General features: G+C 43.9%; 1 protein-coding gene across 2 annotated transcripts in view; it reads left to right on the plus strand.

The window, feature by feature from the left end:
- Positions 1–14532, plus strand: part of NFAT5 (nuclear factor of activated T cells 5) — a 52724-nt gene that overhangs the window by 7265 nt on the left and 30927 nt on the right. For both annotated transcript variants that reach the window (XM_060254541.1, XM_060254542.1), the window contains exon 2: positions 8640–8765. In XM_060254541.1, the coding sequence (XP_060110524.1) occupies positions 8640–8765 (126 nt within the window). The remainder of the gene's footprint in view (positions 1–8639; positions 8766–14532) is intronic.

Genomic DNA, 14532 nt, shown 5'->3' on the forward strand with positions numbered 1-14532 from the left:
ATATATATATATATGCACCTAAGCAATAATAGAGCCTCGGGGACCTAGAGTGGAACTACCTGCAGAATGTAAGAAATGGGGAGTCTGCTAGGGAAAGGTGTGTGTGTGTGGGGGGGGGGTTGGTGGAGCTTTTTGAGGAAAGAGGCCATCTTTTTACACACACCTTCATGAGGAAGAAGGAATAGTCACAACTCAGAAGAGCAGCCAGGAGTACATGTTCCTAAAAACAAAGGATGATCCCTGAACACTGAAATCAAGGTAGTGGGTGAGATATGTTGAATGCCACTTAAAAGATTTTGAGAGCCTTTCTTAAGAGGTAAGTTTAATGCCTGGGAAGGGAAAGAAGATAGGCATGCATTCATATGTTTTACCCTTGTACAGTCAGTTGTCATTGCCTATTCAGAATGAGCTTTTAATTTACTTACTAAAATTGTTTTCACTTTAAATGCAGCCAGTCTGATCTCTGTAGACCACATTGAGCTCAATTATCACTTAGCAGGAGTGTGGGGGGCAGCTGGTAAGCCCTAGCCACCAAGGGCTCCCATAAGAGAGATTGCTCCCCTCTAGCAATTTGGAGGGAGGAGAGATGGCAAAATCAGTACTGAGGTCTTTATAGACTAACTGCAAGAGGGGCTGAAGTGTAAATCCTTAGACTTGACAGAACATTTGGGAATTGGTCTGCTGGTGGCAGTGGAGGAAGAGGAGCTCTGTTGGGACCAGAGTTGGCCAAGTACCTTCCTCATGGTGCAGAAACAGGCACTGGCAAGCCTGGGCTTACCATGGGTTGTGCTGTTGATTCCTTGATCTTCATCAAAACCATTCCCTACGCTTAATCAGGCATTGATAATCTCTCATTCCAGTGTTGGCTTTTAATAGCTATGAAGGGCAAGAGTTACTGAAGCTAGTGCCAAAAAAATATTAATCAAACCTCAAAGGACAGTCACTCGTTCTGAATCTGAAAAGGAAGATGACAGTGGTATTTTCAGGAGGAGTTAGCGACAAGCTCCCCGGGTACATAAGAATCAAGAGGAATGTGACCACCACTGAAATTCAGCTGTTGCAGATACTTTTTGGACTTTGAGTACATTGGAATATTTATGTCAGTTAGCAAGCTTCTGTGACTTCTGCAATTAACTTAGAAATGAAGATTGATTTGACTCTTCTTGAGTTCAGCAGTTTATAGTCTGTTGCTCCCAGGCAAATGAAGTACAAGCTTTTTTTGATGATTTTATTTGTGGGTAAAAGGCTTTCTTGATTTGCTTTGCATATGATATGGCTTTTAAATGTTTATTGAGAGCCAGTGTAGTTTAGTGGTTATAGTATCGAACTAGGGTCTAGGAGACTCAAGTTCAAATCCCTGCTCTTTCCTGGGTGACCTTGGGCCAGTCTCAGCCTAACCTGCTTCACAAGGTTTTTGTGGGGAGAGGAGAATGATGTAAGCCTCGTTTGGGGGTCCTGATTAGAGAGAAAGGTGGCGTGAACAAAACCAATAAAAACAGTATATTGTTTAAGTTCACTGTGGACTGCTTTTGGCAGCAGTAGCTCCCATGTATTCTGTATTGCTTGTGGAGTGTGGGGTTGACCATTTCATTGGGAAAGTGTTGGTAAAAACCTGAACAGAATGCTTGCCAGAAGAATGTTGAAAGGATGGGGCATGAACTTCTGGTGATGGCAGTGTCATTGCTGTTTCTTCCTCATCATTACCTCAGAGACGGGAAGTCTGTCTTCACTGGCCTCTTGTGAATTTCCGCTGCGTCTTCCACATAGGCGTAGGATTTAAGGCACAATCCCATTAATAAAGTTGAGGCAGCTTGATTTGATCGTGACTGTGCTAGGAATTCAGACATTCTTCCCTTTTTGAAAGAAGAAAGCTGACCGGATGCATTTCTGCAAGATTAAACTCTGGAAATTTAATTTAAATTAATGTAGTTAAGTTGATGCCGTGGCTTTAGTGTTAGTGTGAGTCTCTAGCTGTACCCCCCTGCTCGGTGATACCCTATTTAAGGAAATGACTAAAGATATATATAGAAGATACAAGTAGTTTTCTGTATACAAAAAAATACTAAAGAGTATTAATAAGTCACCATAAACATGGAACGCAAGTGGTAAGAGATGTGCTTCAAATAAGCTTTGAACTTTTTGCCCAGATCACTTAAGAGGCACGTAATGGGCTTAACAGGGAAGTGTGCAGCTTTCATCAGTTTGTTTACTTCAGTTATGCTTTTTGCAAAGACTGAGGGCAGATTGCAGTTCAAAAACAGGGCTATACATAGAACTAACAAAAGTAGCACAAGCACTAATACATACAGTAATGCAGCATTTTGATATTAGAGAACCCGGTTTGATTCCCCATTCCTCCACTTGTAGCTACTGGAATAGCCTTGGGTCAGCCATAGCTCTCACAGAGCTGTCTTTGAAAGGGCAGCTGCTGTAAGAGCTCTCTTAGCCCCACCTACCTCACAGGGTGTCTGTAGTAGGGGGGGGGGAGGTAAAGGAGATTGTGACTGCTGTGAGACTCTTGAGATTCAGAGTATAGGGTGGGATATAAATCCAATAAATCCAATATCATCTTGTGGACTAGGAGTTTCCTTGATGGCATTTGTGTTATCATTGGTAACAATGGCAATGTATGTGCATGTTTTTACACCAGGTTGGTAGTCCACAGTATTTCATGTGTGCACATTCTCTGCCAGGATGCCAAAAGTAAGCCTGAAATCTTGCATGGCAGGAAAGCCAAGTTCAGTGACGTTGATTAAGTTGCTAACAGACTGTGTTTACTACAGAATGTAATCTGGCAGGGACATGAGTAATAGTGAGTGCTATTTATAGGTGCCTTTGCTGAGAGAAAGAGGTCTGGAATCTGAACTTTCTGAGAATCCTCTTCTAGCTCGTACATTTTTGAAGACAAATGCAATGGTGTGTGGGCATTTGTGGATCGAGCAGGTAGGGCTTCAGTGTCTGGAAATGGGCATCTACAACTGACAGTCTCCCTCTGTGCTGGAGGCCTTTAGGAAAGGAACTGGAAATAAAAAGGCCACTGTTGTAATGCTTTCATGGCACATCCTCATTTGGAATACTGTGCACAGTTCTGGTTACCACAACTCAAAAAGGACATTGTGGAGCTGGGTGGCAGGAAGTACAGAAGAGGGCAAGCAAGGTGATTAAAGGGTTGGAGCACCTTTCCAGTGGTTGAAGAGCCTGGGATTCTCAGTTTAGAAAAAAAGATAGCTAAAGGGGGCATAATAGAGGCTTATAAAATGTATGCATTGGTGGAGAGAGAAGTAGAGAGAACTTTCTCTCCCAAAATACGTACATCCCATGAAGGCTAATTGGCAATAGATTCAGGATAGACAAAAATGTAACAGGTGATTAACTGTGAGATTTCCTGCCTATAGATATAGAAAGTGCTTTAGTAGTCATGGTCACTAAAGTAAGCCTCCACCTCCAGGGGCAGTAAACCTCTAAATTCATTATAGGAGGCAACATCTGTGGAAGGCTTTGTCTCTACGCCCTGTAGATTGTCCTTCCAGGGCAATTAGGCGGCTTCTGTGTGATGCAGGATGCTGGATTATTTGGCCCAGTGATCTGCTAAAGTGGGGACTCTTGTGTTCTTCTTGTGCCCTTTCCTTTGTTCTTACATAGGATTAGTAATTGGATTGGCCTCTGGTTCTAATCTGGTTTTCTGAGAGTTGCTGTCTGGCCCTCCAGTGATCCACCTGATCTAGAGGTAAAATGTTGAGAGAATAGCTTCAGTGACAATGCGACAGTTGTAACCTTGTGTATGTAATTGGACTTTGGTCAGCTAACCCTTAATCTCTTCCCTAAGACTAGGGCTCCAATAGTTGGTTCCTACTTCCGCTTTTTTCCTCAGCCCCTGCCCTGTCTTTTATTTTCCAAGTCTGGTAGAATGTCTCTGTCAGGGAATTACGTCTTGATTACCTTTAATTTTCTAGACGATCCTAGAGTTTTACCCAATCACAAAACTTACCACAACTTCTCATAACATAATGTTGTTCCCAGCTGCTAAATTCATGAGACTAAAACCCAGTGTTCCTTAAATATATGATAGCGTTTATTTCTCTGTGTACCCAAAATACAGTAGAGGAAGAAAAACAATTTTCAGTTCTCAGATCATAAAACTTAAAAGCTATACCTTATACTATACTTAAACATCTAGAAAATTAAAGATAATAAAGATGTAATATCCTGACAGTCTCAAATTCTGCAAAGAAAGAAAAATTTCTGTTTCAGCAGCTGATATAAAGCATACAAATGATTTTCTCTGTAAAATTTCTAGCACGCAGGAAAGTGAGAAAGGTGGGCTATAAATGTAATACGATGAGTACCTGAAAGGAAATGATGCAAAGAAGGTATTTATTATACCCTGTTTTTGTCTCACTTGGGGACCCATTGTGGCTTACGCTATTCTCCCCTTCTTTATCCTCACATCAGCTGTTTGGGGGTAGATTAGCAGAGAGTGGCCCAAGGTCACCCAGCAAGGCTGTCTGGCAGAGGAGGGATTTGAACCTGGGTCTCCCAGATCCTAGTCTGACACTGATGGAGGGAGAATTGTCTGCTCTGTTTCAAAGGAAGCTGACATCCGGCAGAGCCTCGGGCAGGTGTGGAAGGAAGCCCCTTGGCCATTGTGGCAACACAGGGCAGCAAGCAGTGGGTTATTCAGGTCCTGCATGTTCTAAGTTATCACTCATCTCTTGGTTTTGAAAGACATATTTTTGCTACGTGAATAAGTAGAACAGTACTTTTAAGGAAAGGCAAATCAGTTCATTTTTCACTGGATGGAAACACGGGCTCATGTCCCTGCAGGTACACATCTGTAGCTAGTGTAGTACAAGGAACTGTGTGGTTCTTTCCAGACTGGCGGCTGCTGGGCTTGGCCTGCAGCTCTCAGAACAAAGAGAACGGAACAGAGTATGTTAACTGAGTTGCCTGGCTTTTCTGCAAGTAACCTAGTTTAATCTGATCTCTTCAAGCAAGTGGAACTATGCATTTGGCAAAAATATAACAAAAGCACTTCTGTATTTTAGCCAAGATAGAGGCTAGGTAGACTGTCAGTGGAATTCAGATTCAGTGGTATTATTTGATGATTGGAGCCGTTGGGATTGGCCTTTCTCAGCACAGAAGCTCATTTCTCAAAGCTGGGGTGTGCTGTGCATTGTGTCCTCCGTGCTTAGCTGGCTGACAGGAGCTGTGTTTAGTTCAGCAAGTAGCAGTTTTTGAATACTCTAGATACTAGATTATGTATTGTGCACTGTCAGTTATTTTTTAGTGCCATCTTTTCAAAAGCTGATCTGTAACTGATATGTTTACTGGATGCTGCCAGGCATGGCAGATGGGCCGGGATACTGCCTCTGCACATGGCAGAATAAGTGTTCCAAAACAATTACTGAAGTAACCCCTGGATTTGCTTTGTAGGGTCCGGACTGCAGAGTGAAGTTCTAAATTAACCATTGGTTTAACACCATGCTTAAAAACAAATGTAAACTTAGCTTTTTCTTGCAGTATATTTCCTGAATAAATGTGCATACTAATTGGTTCATGTAACGATTAAAATGTCTGATAATTCTGGGAAAAGTTAAATCTGTCAATGTATATGGGTGCAGTATTTGGTTAAGAGACAGGTCTTTGGAAGACATAGCTGAGGACTTTTTGGTGCTCAGTAAGCACTTGTTTAATATTTATTATTACTATTATTGTGATAGCATAACAACATAAGAGAAGCCATGTTGGATCAGGCCAGTGGGCCCATCCAGTCCAACACACTGTCACACAGTGGCCAAAATTGCAGGTGCTTTTATTGCTGTTTTATATACTTTTATTTATTTATTTATTTATTCTATAACTTATATCCCGCCCTTCCCACAAAATGGCTCAGGGCGGCTCACAGCAAACGATAAAACAATAAAACAAAGTGCAGAGTTATTACAATTAAAAATCAAAGCATTTAAAAGCCTAAAAACCTTAAAATCTTAACATTAAAACTATACAGTATAATTCACAGAGTCTAATAAGCTACATTTATCCAGTCAGGCGTAGGCTAACCGGAAGAGGGTTGTCTTACAGGCCCTGCGGAACTGGGTAAGATCCCGCAGGGCCCTCACCTCTTCCGGTAGCTGGTTCCACCATGTAGGGGCCATTGTAGAAAAGGCCCTGTCTCTGGTTGTCTTGAGACGGACTTCCTTAGGCCTGGGGATGGTGAGAAGGTTTTGAGTCCCAGACCTCAGTACTCTCTGGGGAACATGTGGGGAGAGACGGTCCCTCAGGTAGGCAGGTCCCAGGCCATATAGGGCTTTAAAGGTAATGACCAGCACCTTGTACTGGACTCGGTATGTTATTGGGAGCCAGTGCAAAGCCTGAAGACCCGGCCGAATGTGCCCCCACCTTGGGAGGCCCAATAACAGCCGGGCCGCGGCATTCTGCACCACCTGCAATTTCCGGGTCCGGCACAGGGGCAGCCCCATGTAGAGGGCATTACAGTAATCCAACCTCGAGGTGACCGTAGCGTGGATCACTGTTGCTAGGTCGTCGCGGTCCAGGAAGGGGGCCAACTGCCTTGCCCGTCTAAGATGAAAAAACGCGGACTTGGCAGTGGCCGCTATCTGAGCCTCCATCTTTAGGGACGGCTCTAGTAGCACCCCCAGGCTCTTGACCCTGTCCGCTGCCATCAGCGGCGCACTGTCAAAAGCTGGCAGGGGGATTCCCCCCCCCCCCCCGGTCCTCGACGGCCCAAGCAAAGGACCTCTGTCTTCGCAGGATTCAGTCTCAGTCCACTCAGTCTGAGCCACTCAGCCACGGCCTGTAGTGCCCGATCTAGATTTTCTGGAGCGCAGACCGGTCGGCCGTCCATAAGTAGATAGAACTGGGTGTCATCAGCATACTGGTGACACCCCAGCCCATACCTTCGGGCAATCTGGGCAAGAGGTCGCATATAGATGTTAAATAACATCGGGGAGAGAACCGCTCCCTGGGGCACTCCACAATTAAGTGTGCGCCTCCGGGATAGTTCCCCCCCAATCGTGACCCTTTGTCCCCGACCTTCAAGGAAAGAGGAAAGCCACTGCAAGGCCAGCCCCTGAATCCCCGCGTCGGCAAGGCAGCAAGTCAGTAACCGATGGTCGACTGTATCGAACGCCGCCGATAGGTCCAACAACATCAGCACTGCCGAGCCACCCCAATCCAGATGCCGTTGAAGGTCATCTACCAGGGCAACCAACACCGTCTCCGTCTCGTGACCTGGGCGAAAGCCGGACTGGAGTGGGTCAAGGATGGAAGCGTCCTCCAGGAAAGTCTGTAGCTGCCTTGCCACTGCCCTCTCAATAAGTTTGCCCAGGAAGGGCAAATTTGAGACCGGCCTATAGTGTGCCAATTGGGCCGGGTCTAAAGATGGTTTTTTTAGGAGGGGACGGACCACAGCCTCTTTAAGCGGCCCCTTTTATATACAGATCCTTTACTTCTTTTAATATATATATATATATTAAAAGGGGGGGGGGACAGAGAGAGAGAGCGCTACCCAAATGTCTTTTGCACTGCAGAATTATTTCTAGGTAGAGATAAAGGGAACAGTTTTAAAATTCACATGTTCTTGTTGAGTTTTGTCTGTACTGATTCAAGGACCACAGATGTATTTATTTGAAACATTTCTATGCTGCCTGCATCTGGCTACCTTGAGTGCAAAGTGAGAAGTCACCCTTTGCAGCTGGCTCTAATCTGAGAAATGAAAGCACTGCAGAGTTCAGAGGGGCAAAAATAGAGCTATAAGATCACTCAGGAAAGTTGAGTGGGAACCCCTGATGAGATACAGAGTCACATCTCCTGGATCTCTTGCTTGGGGAGATTTGCTCAGTCTTGGATCCAGTAGGAAGTAGACAGCGACATATTTGGCCTATTATTCATGATACTTCACCTTAGAGGTCAGATATTTTCCCCGGCTTGTTTTTATGCTGTTTTGAATTTAGTGTATTTGATACTGGGCCATAGGTAAAATTATTTGTCAAGCATGTTTGTACTATAGATTTCATTTGGAAGAGCCACTTAAAATGGATAGTGTTTTATCATTGCGTTAAAATTGCTGGCATTCTTATCCCACACTCCTAAGTTTCAACTTGGTATTTGTTAATTTTTTGTAGTACACCTTGGGAATATTTTTGCTGCAAGGTAGCATTAAATATTTTAAATAAATTTCAAGTAATCTAACCCTTCCTTGAAGAGTGGACACCCTTTTTCTACAGACATACCTGTATCACAGAATCTGGTTTGCGCTCTGACAATGTGGGTAGGTGTGCTGTTCAAGAAACATGTCCAAAGTCTTACTGAGTGCATGGAACTCAAAGATTGTTTGAGCAACCGTTGTGGTAGACGGGGGCTTATGATATTTCTTAAAGATATGGATACCTTGGTTTATATTTTCTCCTGATGTTTTGTCTAACAGCCTGATTTTCTCTGTGCCTTATCTGCCATGCAGAGGCGTGGGACATGTTTCACTGGTGATGGGGGTAAGCTGTCTTCTGTCCCCCGGATTTCATTAACCAGAGATCTATGAAATTCCTGGCATGATGTGCTGTATTACTGAAATATGGACCCCTTGATTCTAGCCTTAAACATATTTTTCTTTTCCCTTTCAGAGTCTGTCTATGACCTTCTCCCGAAAGAGTTGCAGTTACCGCCCTCCAGAGAACTCTTGGTAGCATCCATGAGTCAAACAAGTGGTGGTGAGGCAGGTTCGCCTCCTCCAGGTGTAGTTGCTGCTGGTAAGTATTTCCCTTTGATCAAATTATGTTTTAAGTGCATATTAATATTATTGACAACATGAGCAGTGCTGGAAAAGTTTGCAGTCTTAAATCACAAGAAAGGCAGATGAAATGTAACACACTCCACCCTAAACCTTTGTGGAAAAGTGCATAATACATCTTTATATTCTGTTCAGCTTTTGGCACATTTTTATACTCCAGATATGGTGCCTAACTTCTCAGATTCATTCTTTTTGAATGTGATAACTGCCAGTTTAAAACCGAGTTAGAATACGCTAGCAAATACTGCTTTGCAGGCTAGGCGGAAAATAGAATGTGCAACAATGTTTTGAGTTTCTATGTTGTTAAGCAACAACAAATAGTGTTTCTCCCACTGCAGTGATTTTGTGGCTAAGCCACATTTATGTATAATCTCTTCGTTGCTTAAATAGTGTATAAAGGGACAGTTGATGTCAGGTAAATTTACAAATTACATGTTGAACTGAATCCAAAGACTAAGTGATGCATTGTGTGAGGCACTGTTTCAGACATTTGCCTGAAATGACTCCTATTCATTGTAGTGTGGGTTTTTATTAAGCTCCCACCACCCCTCTTTAAAATGTGGGCCGCTTTTGTTACTGCTAGCCTGATTTGGCCAGATGACATTAGAATTCTTGTCAGTATTGGATGTACATCTGGAAAGCTTCTGTCTTCTCCTTTGGACTGTTCTCATTATTAAATGTGTGTTGAGGGATTTTCCCCTTCTGGGCCAAAATTACACTGATGACCCCCACTGGTAGACTTTGTAACACGCCTCAGGTTTTCCTAGCAGAGAGTAGCTGAACGGAGTGATTTAGAAGGGGCTTCTGTGGGAAAGGAGCCACTCCGTTTGAGAGTGCAAGATTTAAACCTGGCATAGAAACTTTACAACACTGCTCAATGTTGATGTATTTTAAGACTTTTTCTAATGAAATCTGTGGATTTAATTGTGGATTATGGAAGATCTGAAACATCATTTGTTTTACACTTAAAGTCTACTTCATTTAAGTGAATTTTTGGAAAATGAACAACGCTTTAAATCCACAGATAGAATGTAACTATTGGCTTCTGTATTTTGATGTCATTTCCACACATTTGAAGGTCTTGATGGGGAGAACTGAATGTCTGTTACTTCTGGGCAGCTTTAATTGTCTGACAGTCAATCCACTTCCTTTCAAAAACTGAACACACAGAGTTCACTTAAAATGGCAAAGAAGTAGCTTAGTAGCTACAAGAATGTTAAGATTAAGTAACATATTAATAGAATCCAAAGGAATTTTCAGGACAGCATTGATTTTGGATAGCAAATTCTCTTCAGCATAGATTCAAAGAGTTGGAAGGAACTTCCAGAGTCCTCTAGTCCAACCTCCTGCACAATGCAGGAAATTCACAAATACTCCCCCCCCCATACATACATCCCCAGTGACCCTGCTCCATGCCCAGAATGTGGCAAAAACTCCAGAATGCCTTACCAAACTGCCCTGGAGAAAGAATTGCTGACTGACCCCAAAGTGACAATCAACATTTCCCTGGATGGGTAAGAAAGGACCAGAAGAACTAATCACTGATGCAATCCTTCCCGCCCTCCTTCTCATGATCTGCCTATTTCACAGAATCAGCATTGCTGTCAGATGGCCATCTAGCCTCTGCTTAAAAACCTCCAAAGAAGGAATGTTTATTTAGCTCATCTTTAAAGACTCCATCCCAAAATAATTCTCTTGAATTGCCATGATTTGTGTCCTGTAAAGTTTCTGAACTGGTAGCCTACAGCTCACCTTCCCATCACAGTAACATTCCCTAGAAGCATGGGTTAGAGGAACTGAGAGACCTTGGTCCATTTGCATGGCTGAAAGACTGGGTCTAGGCACAGCAGAATCTGACGCCATGTATTTTCAGCAGGTGCCAGTTGCATCACTATAGGGTGACTGGAAGACTGCAGTGTTAACATTAACATGCTGCAAAGAATATGTAGAAAAAAGTGAGCAGGACTGGAAATGTACAAAGTGAGATGAGATGACTATAACAGCAATGCTTTGTTTGCCTAGATCTTAAAACTCAGATAGCTTGGCTTGAAACTTGCCTTCCCCCCAAAAAAGGGGCAGTGAAGGGAATTAGCCCATGTGTGAGGATGCTGAAACATGTTTGCAGCCTTCATAAAGGACTTCATTTGGATGCTGAGGAAGCCATTGAGCCATTGGGAAAAACACACTCCTCAGAAAATATATAGGTGCTGGTCGGTAGAGATTTAGGGGGAACTCCCTCATAGGGCAGTTGGTAGACCCCAAAGGCCTCCCAGAGTGGGAGGGTGGAAAGGCCTGAGCCGTGGCATATATACTGCTTCCTCGCAAGCAGATCAGAAGGCACCAGCAAAGGGTAGTGTGGTCCCTGGCTAGTGGCTGAATTGTAGCAGGAGCCCCCTGAGTTCTGGAAATCCGGGTGACCCTCATTGGCTGGTCAGAATACTGTGCATGCCATGCTCCTGCTGGTTATTTCTTCTGGGGGTGTTCACATTTCTGAGTGTGCCCAGCCGTGTGCTGTTGCTAGGCTCAGTGAAGTAGCTTGACTGGGTAGCAGAGGTGGGCATGACTGCTTCTTGCCCAGTGGTTTGTAGATAGGGTGCTTCACTGGACTAAGTGCCATGAGGCTGAAGTGGAAAGCACAGGGTAGCTTCTCTTAGCGCAACGGACCCTGGAGTGGCCATCTTGTCTTGGTACAGAGTTGTTCTCCTGCCTGGCCATGTCTTCCAGAGAAATAACCTGCTTGGTTACGCTCTCCCAGGGTAGCCAGGGGGTAGGAACTCAAGAGTCAGAATCATTTTGTCACTGGTCAAGACTCCCTGCCTCCCCCACCTTCTCTCTCCCTGCTGCTTCTTTCAGGCAAACAAGGAAGATTTTAGCTGTTCACAGTGTCAAATGACTGGGTGGGGAAGGTGACCTTGGACAATCCAGAGTTGTAGGAATATGTTCCTGTGTGTCCTAAAAACAAATCTCACAGTTTGTTTTGTGTAAACCTGTTGTGTCTGATCTGGCCTATCTTATAGATGATAGCAGGAACCCAAATTTATCACTTCGAGCCATCTTTTTAAAAGTTGGCTGCAGAGCTACGGTGGTGTTCTGTGTTTGGTGCATCACAAAGACCCCCCCCCCCTTCTTTAAGCTCACTGATGCAGTTGCCTTTACTGACGCCAGTCTTTCTTCATTTGAAACTTAACTTCATGTGTTCTCTGCTTCCCTAGCCATGGGCTGCAAATCAGATTGCCCCAAGTCTGTCTGTCTCAGAGCTTTGATCTGAGATTTTGGGACACACATTCACGGGTTACAAAAAGGTTTGCTGCAGTTACCTTCAGGTTTCTGGAGGAACAGGATTGGCTGATTTCAGGTACGAGGGCCTGCAGGAACAGACTGCTAGTTCTGCTATTAATGTTTGGCTTCCAATTTGCAAATCAATCTAAAAATCTAAAATGGAGTCTTGGCAGTTGCCTTTCAAGAGCACATTTGATTATTTTCATGTTAAAGGTGTGTTTCATGTTCATCCATTCAAACAGCGGGTTTCTTTACAGATCAGCCAACTAGCAATTTGGAATGTCCAGATAGCCCTCTGCTTATTTCATGAGAAAAAGAAAAGGTACCTCCTGAAGGGAGGGAGCGGCCAAGGGGTCTTGCACAGAGGAAACTTCTCTGTCTTTAGAGCCAGTTTAGTGCAGTGGTTAAGAGCGACTGAGTGTAATCGGGAGAACCGGGTTTGAGTCTCCACTCCTCCACCTACAGCCAGCTGGGTGACCTTGGGTCAGTCACAGTTCTCTCAGAGTTCTGTCATCTCCGTGCACCTCACGGAGAATTTGTTGTGGGAAGAGGAAGGTAAGGCGATTGTAAGCTGCTCTGAGACTTCTTTGGGTAGTGAAGGGTGGTGTATAAAACCAGCTCTTTGTCTTTTTTGTTGTTGCATTTTTGTGGGGTTTTTAGGGTGTGTGTGTGTGTGTTTGCACTTGGAAGTCATGTTGACATGTCCTGACTGACCCCTACTGGGAGCCTGGAGGATATTAAGAGAAGTGGCTGAAAGCCTGCCTCTGTTCCCTCAATTGGGTATTTCAAGGGCACTCTCCCATTCAAATACTAACCACGGTCAACCCTACTTAGCTTCTGAGATCTGACAAGATCAGGCTTGCCTGGACTATCAGAGCCTCTTCTTCTGTCTGTCTGTAGCAGAAAAAAAGAGTAAGAGACCAGTGACACCTTAAAGACTAACAAAATTTGTGGTAGAGGATGAGTTTTCATGAGTCACTGCTTGCTGAGGTGAACAGTGACTCATGAAAGTTCATGCCTTGCCACAACTTTTGTTAGTCTTTAAGGTGTTACTGGACTCTTTAACGTTGAAGCACTTTCTCCCTGCAATCTCAGTCTCTTGCTAAAAGGTGCAAGAGTTCAGGTGCCTCTGTTTCGTGTCCCAGAGTTGTGATCTATAGGAGAGGCAAGGAGGGTGAGAAAATGCTATGAAAGTGTGTGTGTGTAAGGAGTGACCTCCCTCCAGTTTGCCACACAAATATCTCACGGTTGGATGTAAAACTTTATGGCGCTGCACCAGGTCTCTTAAACATGCCATGCACATCTTTCTTTAAAGAGAGGCCATAACTCTGGGAGGTGGAGGAAAGGCCAGAGGTAGTTTGCTTTTGTTCTCTTTATCATGCTTAGTGTTGGAAATGCATGATTAGTTGCAGCTTTAATTTTTATTTCAGCCTTGGCATATTTTAAGTTTGTAGTGAAGTAAAATTTGTTTCAGAATCTGCAGGATTGTGTTAGCAGCTACTGTGAAAGTCTGCTAATCAGAAATACTAATTTTTGTTATTATAGATAAGAAAGACATTGCAGTGGCTTTTACTTTTTATTTCCAGTTATAAGAACCAAGATCTGTCTTACCTTCCTTTGATTTTCTCCTTAAAAGCTGGAACTCTTTTTTTGTTTTGTTTGGGAAAATATTTCAACTGTTATGAAACTGTTAATGAGGCCTTGGGCTTAGTTCAGTTCTTACTGCCAAATGAGAACTGAGATTATTCAGATATCCTTCTGAATTGCCAAATTGGCAAGTGAATTAACAAAGATTACTGAGAATGCAAAGAATAAAGTATAATGTTTTGTAGGGAGCTGAATGGTTTGTTTCATGCTTGGGAATGCAGACTGAAGCAGGGTTGCCAGGTCCAACTCAGGAAACATTTGGGGACTTTGGGGGTGGAGCCAGAAGCAAGGTTGTGACAAGCACAATTGAACTCTGAAGGGAGTTCTGGCAATCACATTGCCAGAACTTCCCAGATGCTTCTCCCTCAAAAAACCAGCCCGTCCAGAGTCCCAGATACTCATGGATCAATTCTCCATTATGGACCATCTCCATAGGGTATAATGGAGAGCCCAGTGGACATTCAACCCCCTCTCCTACTTTCTAATAACCCTGAAGCAGGGGGGAGGCCTCCAAACGGGGAATCCCCTGCCCCCAACGGGGGATTGGCTGCTCTCCCGCATATTGGGGCAGTGCCTGGTATTTCAGGTGTTTAGTCTTGGAATTGCACAAGCACAGAAATGATCAGAGAGGCAAGCCCAGCAGAGTTTAGGAGACTTCAGACTCCCCCGTGCCCCCCCCCCCAGTATGATTGTTTTAGACAGGGCTGCTTTATCTGCCTAAATTGGTGCGTACCACACAGAACGGTTGTACCTGTAACAAGTTTTACCTACTCTTTCTGTCTCCTGGATTCAGTGACAGA

Source organism: Heteronotia binoei, chromosome 14 (genome assembly GCF_032191835.1).
Source record: "Heteronotia binoei isolate CCM8104 ecotype False Entrance Well chromosome 14, APGP_CSIRO_Hbin_v1, whole genome shotgun sequence".
Classification (NCBI taxonomy): Eukaryota; Metazoa; Chordata; class Lepidosauria; order Squamata; family Gekkonidae; genus Heteronotia; species Heteronotia binoei.